The 10,220-nt window shown below is 35.4% G+C and overlaps 1 protein-coding gene across 5 annotated transcripts in view; it reads left to right on the forward strand.

Annotated features, from left to right (window-relative positions):
• Positions 1–10,220, forward strand: part of VTI1A (vesicle transport through interaction with t-SNAREs 1A) — a 278,533-nt gene that overhangs the window by 55,084 nt on the left and 213,229 nt on the right. For 3 of the 5 annotated variants that reach the window (XM_030488676.1, XM_030488674.1, XM_030488677.1), the window contains exons 4-5: positions 1,689–1,766; positions 8,137–8,157. In XM_030488676.1, coding sequence (XP_030344536.1) covers positions 1,689–1,766; positions 8,137–8,157 — 99 coding nt within the window. The remainder of the gene's footprint in view (positions 1–1,688; positions 1,767–8,136; positions 8,158–10,220) is intronic. The other 2 variants (XM_030488678.1, XM_030488675.1) reach the window with 1 other exon arrangement.

The raw sequence follows: 10,220 nt of genomic DNA on the forward strand, positions 1-10,220 counted from the left end.
TTGGTGAAAAAAGAGAAAAACAAAACCTACCTCCATATGATATTCTTGCATACTGTGGAGTGTTTTAGTCCCCCATAGTGATGAAATGAATAATTTAAACAGGCAGCTCTGATACCACAGCCTGTTTAAAGGTTCTTATTTCCTTTAATGCTGTAGACTACTTTAGCTTGGTTAGTATGAAACTGTGACAGCTGAGATCTCCAAAAGATTTGGCACAATTCATCTCTTGTAGTAGGTCCATGGTATGCTTTGTCCTTGCTACGTACATCTGTAGCTTTAGTATATAATCTAGATCTGAACACTAGCAACTGAATCACAAATCACTAAGCATTGTAATGATGATGAGAACAAAGGGTAAACTACACAGACTAAAAAGCTAAAATGTGTTGCTCTGAGATGACCAACACAAGGCTTACTCCACTGCCAGGTTGCCAACGTAAGGAGTGACCCACTACCGAATTTCTTTGTCACAAAGGTAATGAATTTCCGTGTGGTCAGTATAATTTCTAGTGGCTTGTTTACTGCGCCCTGGTCCCAAGCATGCTTTTTTGGCATGATTGTCCAATTAGGGAAGGTTTGAGAAGGAATTTGTTTTTGTGGAGTTCCTACTGGTAGTGACCACCATGGCAGAGTGTGAGGGAAGTTCCCATCAGTAAAGGCAGGCCCTATAGCTTAGTTCTTGCTACTCGTGAGTTTCTTCCTCTGATGAAGTGTAAAACTCACATAACCACACTCAAATGTAAAAAGACTCTAGCCAATTTATTAAAAATCCTTTCTCTCTTTTAATAATGAGTGTAGAAATATTAACTGACTAAGGGCTTGGTATTTGGCCAACAGAGAATTTGATGTTCTGTTTATGGACTTCCCCATTGAACGCTGTGCCTCCTTGGTAATCTTTGGAATTTGCTTTCCATTACTTGGCACTTGATCTAGTTTAGAGTCAATACGGTGATCAGTTCATGAGCAGATCTGGTGCTCATAAGCTGTGAATAATGACTACCTGTCATAATCTAACAGATGACTATCAGTTTTGTGGTGTTTCCATGAACTATAGTAAACCAATGTTTCCTTGTACTGTCTTCTCTCCTTTCTTTTTGCCTTTGACTTCTGGTCCTTTCCCAGTAGGCCTTCATAGCCTTAGTGGCGTAGAAAAAAACACTTGATATTTTTTTTACATCTTTAAGTTCAACTTGGTTTTGTGAAATGTGTGTTGTTCAAGTTTTGGTTTTTTTAATATGGGAACAGCTCAGTCTTCCTTTCCTGTTTATTGGCATCACTGCAGTGCTCTGCTGAGTTCTGCATCTAGCTAGCAAGTTCTTCAGAAAAACGAACTTAGTTCCAGCACATGCATGTCTTCAATGCTTCTGGTATTAGTGCATATTGCCTCTTCTGGTTATCTGATTATCAGAACCGGGGTCGCACGTTATATATCTTGAGCTTCACTGAAGCTGCTTTCATTGCTGAAATGCTGAGGATGTGACTGTCTTAGAAATGCTAAGGTTTTTCATGCCTATTTGTCGAAGTACAGCACTTGAAGAACTTTTTAATAACTTTTTACTTGCAGATTATTTTTTTTTTTTATCAAATAGGTATCCATTAGGGGGCTCTCGAGGTTTAAGATGATCAGCCTTGATACCAAGGGCTTCGGAGCTTTACTTCCTAACCCTTTTTTTCTTTTTGTTTTACAGAAAAGGTCACGAATCGCCTACAGTGATGAGGTGCGGAATGAGCTCCTAGGGGATGATGGGAATTCCTCAGAGAACCAGGTAGGATGCTAATCAAGAAGCCCTAGTGGGTGGCTGGAGGGTGAAGGAGGTCACTGGCACACTGGGCTTCTCAAGCTGCTCCTTAACAGCATTAGCAACAACTCATGTGGAAGTGATACTGTTTAATGCAAAGCTGGGGTCTTAATCAACTTCAAAATGTTTCTTGGAGATCTTACATTTAACCCTTTAACTTGTGATCACTGTCTGCTATCTTAAAAAAAAATCTTTTCTTCTCCTTTCTTTATTATTTAGTACTTAAAAAATAACTTGAAACGTGCTGTTTGCCGACAAAGCCAAGGTCTTCACCTCAAACACATGTAAAAGGAATAAAAAAAGTACATAATGCAGCTTTGATAATAATGCAGTATAATTAAATCAACACTGGCAGGCAAAACAAATGAAAGTGCACTCTCAGAATTAGGCAGTACCCCACTCAGTTTCCTTGTGTGATTCCGTCCCTAAACAGATTTTTTTCTCCTTGTACCAAAACTACAAGTTGCACTAATAAGAGCATGCTTTCATAATGCGTGTTGTCCTAGAATGCAGAGTGCCATCCATCTCTTTTAATAAAGGAAAGCTTGGTAATCCTGAGACTTCTTATAAGTCTTGTACCCGTATTGTGGTTCTGGACACTACAGTGAGGATCCTGCTAGACTAGTGAAAGTTATAAAGGCTATATTATATTCAGGGGAGTTTGACCCACCTGTTAATATTCCTTTTGGTGCTGAAACTTGTTTGACAAGCTGTCTGAAAGTAGAGTATTTCTTTTCTTTTCTGAAAATCATGTCAGCTGTAATCAAAGGTGTGCATTTTGGGTTAGAAGTTAGTTGAAAGTTTTCTTAACTATCAGAGTTTCTTTTCTGACCAGATAGAATTATTAGATTATTTTGGTAGTGAAAATGAAAATTGTTTAAAAGTTTATTTGATAAATGCAATATTAGATAAGGAAACAGATTGGAACCATGTTCTGAAATTTTTAATATCTTCTACCTTATCTTAATATAATAGATATCTTCTATCTGTCTTAATGTAAGCTCACTTCCACTAAGGTTAAAAAAGAAGAAAGACTTGGAGACTTATCCCAGTACAATGAATTTTAAGACTCCTTAAGCCTTAACCTTATACAGTATTTTAAATGTGCTGTTTGAGTTTTAAACTCTGTAATAGACTTTAAGACATACATTAATGAAATTATACACAGGCTACAATTTATCTGTAGACATAACACTTAATGTATAGCAGCTCTCATATCTGTGTGAATAATTACATTGAAAAGATATTAATCTTCATATTTATATACTATGGCAAAGGGAGATTCCAAAATTTGAATAAAATAGACTTTTTTTTTATCCCTCAGTAATGATTTTATAGAAAGGCTGATTTTAAGGAAAAGAGTTTGACAGTCTGCATGTCACGATTGTAAACTCAGTCCTGTGAAAGTGTTAAGATTCTTGTTTTATTTCATTTAAGGTGCTGCTATTTTTACATTTCAAGAAAAAAATTGTGTGAATTCAGACATAAAAGGGCAATTGTGATAAGAAGCTTTACTTATAACAGAATATCTTATGTGGAGGGATGAGATAAAATATTTTATTTTCACTTTTTAAGGAATAATTAAATAACTGGTTCACATGTGCACTTTTTGCAAGTTATGATCTTTATTCTAACCTTGATGGAATAAACATGGTCTCATCTCAAGGAACCAAATGATACCTTCAACATGAGTTTTTTTTCTTCCAAATGACCACTTCATAACCGGAAGAAAATTTTGGCTGGTAAAGGAGTTTTATCTAGTCTTATAGGTAATCAAAATCCTTTTCTATAAGCCAATTATACCTTTGAGAGTTCTGAATTTCTTCTTTTCTTCCTTGAAAAATGTTGTGAAATACCACCACCTAAGGAGTCACCTAACTTCTTTTAAACATGTGAATGCCAGTATTTGAAAAAAAAATATTATTTATTTTGTTGCTTCAATAATCAATTTTGCGATCTCTTTTTTCTTATGAAATGTCATTATTTATGTTTTTACTTATCTTGTAGATATGCATGTAGATATGGGTACAGGCAGTTAGTGCGAAAACTTCAGTCTGATGTTGAGTTTATCAAAATGTACAGCTATCCAAATCAAGTATAAGGTTTGGGTACTTGCCATACACCGAATATGTTATATTGATGTTTTAACTCAGTAACTCTAGGTCTAATGCACTCTCACTTCAATATGTTGTTATATCAGTAAAAAATTTGGATTAGATGGAGAAAGGAAGTAGAGTATAACTTGCAGCCATATAAAATATTTGAAGATGTTTCAAATTCTTGCTTTCATTTTGTCTGATGGAAATAAATTAGGTAGATGGACTGACCTTCACCCTAAGATTGCAGGACTTCTACTTCTTAATATCAGTTTGGATTAGGTTAAATTTGTTAAACTGGAAAATGGTGGGTTTCTTTTCCCCAATTCAGTCACCAAACTGAAAGGAGAGAGGAGGGATTCCTCTTCTGACAGAGGAGTTGTAGAAAAATGTTGCCAGCTCAGGATTGCTCTTACCAATCTGCAAATATTGGTAAAGTCTGCCCGTAGAAATGCTGAGTATCTGTTTAGACTGGGGTCTTACCCAAGGGAAATGAGATATGAGCTGCATGTTTCAGGTATGGCCTTTGTCATTGTAATAAACATTTGCATAAATGGTTTTGGTGGGGTGAGAAGACAAAAAGAACTTAATGTGTATTGGCTAATATGACCATATTAAGTATCTAGAAATAAATAGAGCACTGTTGGAAAAATAAAGAATTTGGATCTTTTCTTTATTCAGGTTCTGTTTTTTCAGTTGAGTTTCAAAGGTACAATTACAGCAAACCACAGCCAAGTTATAAGCTGTAATGAATAGGGTCATAGGTATGAGTTGTTCTCCCAAGAAGAAAGATTGAAATACAAAGAACAGATTGAAGAATTGGCAAATTATCTTTCATCTTAATTTTTGCCAATGTCTCCCATAAGTACCAGTCATCATGTGTAGATGACAACTTAGGATACAGTTGCCTTATAATGGTTATACCAAGATGATTTAACTAATTTTACCAGATAAAGCATATGGAAACTTCTCGTAAGTTGTAAGAATTACACAATTCTGCTATTCAAAGTTTCTTTTGAAGTAACTGCATCATTATTTAGTGAGTTAGATAGTGGCATAGTGCTCTTTATGCGCTTTGAGTTTAGTAAAGTCATTGCTTCGTATATGTTAATTTCTTCTTAGTTTGAATCGTGTGAAACTGGAGGCATCCTTCCTCGCATCAAAGAAAACCCCACCTCACAACCCCATACCCCAAAACCTACTGTGTGCATTGCGTTGTTATTTATTTTCCAGGAGTGGTTAAAATGGGCTGTGTTGCTTTCAAGTCTTATTTGTCATTCTCGCCACCAGTGTTTATCAAATCCCTCAAAAGTTTGTGGTCTTTAGTGCACTACTTAAAGTTACGGCTTCACTTGAATAATAATACAACTGGTTTATGTGGCAATTTGAATGTTTTTTAGAAAGTGTGTGTTGTGTTAAATCAGAAATCCTTCTCAACTAAAATGTCAGGTACAGTATTACCAACTTTCTTGAAATATACTAGTGTTCCTTTCTCTTTTGCAACTGTGTTCATTAATAAGTTTAAATAACTTTGCATTAGGTTATACTGCATGTCCATATACGCATACATTGTATATGTGATTTGCTGTGAACAAATATTTTGTGGCTCCTTAATTTCTGACTACAAAGTTGCGATAATATTAGATTTGGGCTTGCTGTGCATAAAGTGTGTCAAACTTCAGCTACAGACCAGGGGGTGAAGTTGGTCAATTTAATTCCCCAAGATCTAAAGAAGGTCGGTATCATTTCATATAGCCCTGGCAGAGCAGATCATTACCAGACACAAATCTGTTCGTTACATGCCGAGGGTTTATAGCAAAATAAATAGACTGTCATCATAAGTTCAGAAAATTGTGTGTTCGACCCACGATAATGTGTAAAGGGCGTTTAATAGAGTTCAGCATTTATTCGTTATCTATATGCGGACAGAGACGGCGGTAGCGTTATCAGCCTTATAAAAAAAATTCAGTAGTTTCCCGTGCCACGTGACGTGCCTCACAGACACACACACACATACACGCGTGCACACACACATACACACACATCCCCCATCTCGCTCTCTGCGGCGCAGTTTTGATTTTAGTCACAGCAGAAGGCTTAGCCACAAGAGATTCCACTGGTTCAAACCAGCGTAAACCAGATTTATAGGGTGTTTTTTTCTCCCAGCCTACAAAGGAGCAGATTACCTCTTGTATCGAATTCTGTATTGCAAAAAAAAAAACCCAAAACAAACCCCAGAAAATCATCTTTGTTTCAAAAATATGCTGATTATCATAACCTAAAATGGTGGCTGCACGCTGCTTATTGCTGCTTACGGTTAAGCGGTGAGCATTATAAAAATAAGGTTTCAAAATAGAAACGTAGAGGTAGCACATTTTCATCAAGAGCATTGTTAAATGGGGGAAAAATACATCTTTTGTTAATTTGAATGAATATCTTTCAGCCAATGTTAGGGAAAAAAAAACCCCAAACCCTCTCCCATTACTTAGCTTAGCTGCAAATCCCATGCAGAGCTTAAATTCAGCCATGCAGCACAAACAAGATAGAACATTTTTGTTTTGGACCTATTGAAAAAACAAATGTGCAGCATTTTAGAACTCTCATTGATTATAGCAGGGTGGCATGCCCAAACGGGCTCTGTTGCGGGAGAGTAGTTTTAAACTTTGGCCCTTTAAGTATCATAGCCAACTGAAGAATGGTGGCCTCAGAAAGAAAAGATAGCTATGTATGTGATCAACTCCCAGATCGTCTCTTTCTAAAAAGCTTTAATGTTTGCCTTTTTGGGGAAAAAAGGGGGGGAAGATCTGGAGAAAGAGACCAATTTATGATAGGCCGAGCATTTGAATTTAAGTGCCGGTTTGGTGGAAAATGCAGTTTTCTTTATACCAAATTCTAACAAAGTTCCTTTAGCTACGTACTGAAGAGCTGTTTCAGTTTGAGTCCGTGTGGTAGTAGCCCTCCTAATTACATCTTGTTAGAGCCTCGTTGTCCGTTTTGGTGGTGGGGTGAGGCGTACAATCAGTTCTAGACGAGCCATGTGAAACAATAGAGAATAATGGAGGTTCTTTTGTTTCCTTCATGCTGGTGAGACTTTATTAGTAGTAAACGTTCTCAGCTTACACACGTGTTGAAAATTAGTGTTATGAAACTGTAGGTGAAGTATCAGCATAACCTGAGATAATGATGTAGCTGTTGTAATTTTGAATTCAACTGGAATCGGTGAGAGAACTGTAATTTTTTGTAAAGACCCACTCTTATGCAGGCATTTGTTGTGAGTAATTATATGTTTTGTTCCAGTACAAATAATTTATCTGTCTCTCTAAGGGGAGAGCATAGTACAACATAGCTTGATAATCAGACTGGAGTTATATTTAGTTTTATAGTAAACCTACCAGAGCAATATTATTAATAGTGCTAGATTGTGTTAATTTACAAGCATAAATTGATAAATATAGATGTATATGCTATATAAGTATACACAGACACACTGTGTATATATATGCACACTCAGAGTAGTGGTCTGGGATTAGGAACCTGGAGTGGGTCTTTTCTGAGGGGAGTATGTTTCATGTTGTTTCCTATTCCTTTGTCTATTTTTAAATATGCTATGCAATAAATCATAATTCTGAGCCATTTATCTAAGCTGCTGCTTTTTTTTTTTTTTTTTTTTAAAGCTGGAAAAAACCCTCTGTATGAAGTTCAATAATAAAATTAGATAATATAGTTACAGTAGAACTCAGGTATAAAAAAATTGAAATACTGCTCACATGCTATAAAGATGCAGTCATCTATTAATAAGTTAGATCTGCTAGTAAAATAAGAAATCAGTTGTCACAACTAAAATATACAGAAAACATTCTGAAAACTTGTATATACAAAACCACTTCAGCTGTACAGTCTTCGAAGAGAGGAATAGTAAACTTGTTTTTTCTTTATAATATAGACTTCTATGAAGTCATTCCCCTTTATTTCATGATGGTGTCTTAGATGTGGTTTAAAAGAGAATTTCACACTATTCTCTTTGTTTAATGTGACAGTGTGAGAAAGTGATCTTTATTCGTTCAAAAAACTCTGCATGTAGTCTATGTTTAGGTTCTTTTAATGTGTTTGTCTGTGATTTTTAAATGCTAAACATGTAAACAGATAAATTGTCAATGTTAATTCTGTATCCTGTCACACAACTGATCTTTCTTTCCTGCCATTTCTTTCCTTTTTATCTTTTTTGTGCGTTCATGTTGCAGTTGATAAAATTACGTGAAGAGGTGAGTACTTTCTTGCTTTTTGTTGTCTAGCTTTCCCTTTAAAGCTGAGTTTCTAAATCTGAAGTAGATCTTTTTGTTCATTGTTGGAGGGAAATCTACACAAAGCAAAAATATTGATTACATTGCTTTAAAACATTCACTGTTGTGCCTCTTTTTCCCTAATAATTGTATACTTACATAGGAATCTCTAGATCAAACCTTAGAAATTAACATTCTTTGATAGTGGAAATTTTTTTTAAAGGCACTAGAAAAAGAAGGGGGGAAAAAACCTCCACTATTATTTGATCTCTGCTAGAATACCATGATCAAATCAGGTACAGTAATAATCATGTTTACATCACAAAATCTTTGATAGGGTAAATACATTTATACTCCGGTATTGAAAGTGAAAGCATTGCTTTGGTAAAAACCTGTGCTGAAACACTGCAAAAATTACACAGTATTTCACAGTGGTTGAGTTTGATGTGAGGTATTCAAGTAGCTTATGTATTATACTGGATATTGTATATCCCCTGCAAATACAGTACAGGTAGACCTACGTACAGATATCAATATTTATTATGTATTTGTGAGTGCTGTAGATCTGTAGGTGTAACACTAGAGATCAGTATTCCAGAACACCTTTCTTCCAGTTATAAAATGACTCATAAATATTTAGGGAGAGAAGCCTGTTTTAATGGTCAGTTCCTCAAATGTTTCAGTATATTTTCTGAAATTAATCTTCTCTGTTACTTGCTGCTGTAGCAAAGCAGGTATCTGAACTGCTTGTTTTTATTATTTCCTGATAGCTACCAAGAAAAAGGTCTCAGTAAAGTCAAGATTACTTATAGGTCAGATTTCTGAAAGGTTTTGTACAGAGTTGGAACCAGTGAAGTATTTGAATAGATATATTTAGAAGCACGAGTATTTTAACATCACATATTTGTCTGGTATCTTCTTTTTGAAACACGTGTTCCCAGACATATGAGTATTGAATACTGAACTCTGCAGGAAAGGATTTGTAAGTTTTAGAAATGGTGATGACAAAGAATTGTAAAGTAACCAGATTAAGGACAATTACAGAGAATTCTTAAAAACAGTAAGATATTTGTGATGTAAAGATTGTTTCAGTATTTCCCTGAATGCTTTATTTTTTCCCTCTTCTTGTGGAGCTGATATTAATATGTTAAAGCTACAAAGTAAAACAGGGAAAAAAAAAATTAAACAAAATAAACATGCAACCATATGAAAGCCCTCCCACCACTGCTGAGCTCCCCTCCCCAATAGTCCCAGTATTTAAACAGATGACAATATTGTTGCAAGGGTTTGTATAGCCTGATTTCTGAGATTTTTCAGAACAAGGTTCATTTGCTCATCCCTTTACCAACACCTGCATGTCTGCTCCTGTGCTTTTGTAAAACAATGTAGTAGGTTCATTTTTGCTTGCAAACATAGTTTATAGTTTTATAAATATAAAGATTCCTAATTTGTAAATTTACTCTGAAAATTGAATCAGATATAAAGAACAAAGCTGCTACTTAACTGCTCTCCTTTTTGAAATAGCTGTGAAGGCAAATAAGAAAATTCAGGATGTTATTGCAACTTGAGAGCTATGCTGAACTCAATCATGCCTTTTGGAGCTTCTAAATCCTCTTTGTTAGCCACCTAAAAAAATTTGACATTGCTCCTGGTAATTTTCTTCTTTGCTTTTCCTTGCTAGCCTCATAAGTTACTTGTTCCTCTCTGCATATTGTGAAAGAGGCAGGAAATAGAAGTAAATAAAGGGATTTGTTCTTTTTTCTAGATTGATTGTACAGGTAGAGAGAGAAATAATTTGATAAACAGTTGTTAGTATTCTGTTCTCTGCACTGAGTCCCCACTATGTGCTGGATAGGTTGTAATTGCAATGGTATTTTTATACCCAATGCAAAATGCACATTAAAGTTTAAATGAAGGCTAGTATGGTGACTCAGGCATAATTCTTAACTTGTCACATAGTGAAACATCAAGGCATCCCCAATTATAGTTCTCCTAAGGAGGTATGAACTGATCTTAAAAGAAATTGTGGTTTGCCATAGTGTTTG

Source organism: Strigops habroptila, chromosome 5 (assembly GCF_004027225.2).
Source record: "Strigops habroptila isolate Jane chromosome 5, bStrHab1.2.pri, whole genome shotgun sequence".
NCBI classification, from domain to species: domain Eukaryota; kingdom Metazoa; phylum Chordata; class Aves; order Psittaciformes; family Psittacidae; genus Strigops; species Strigops habroptila.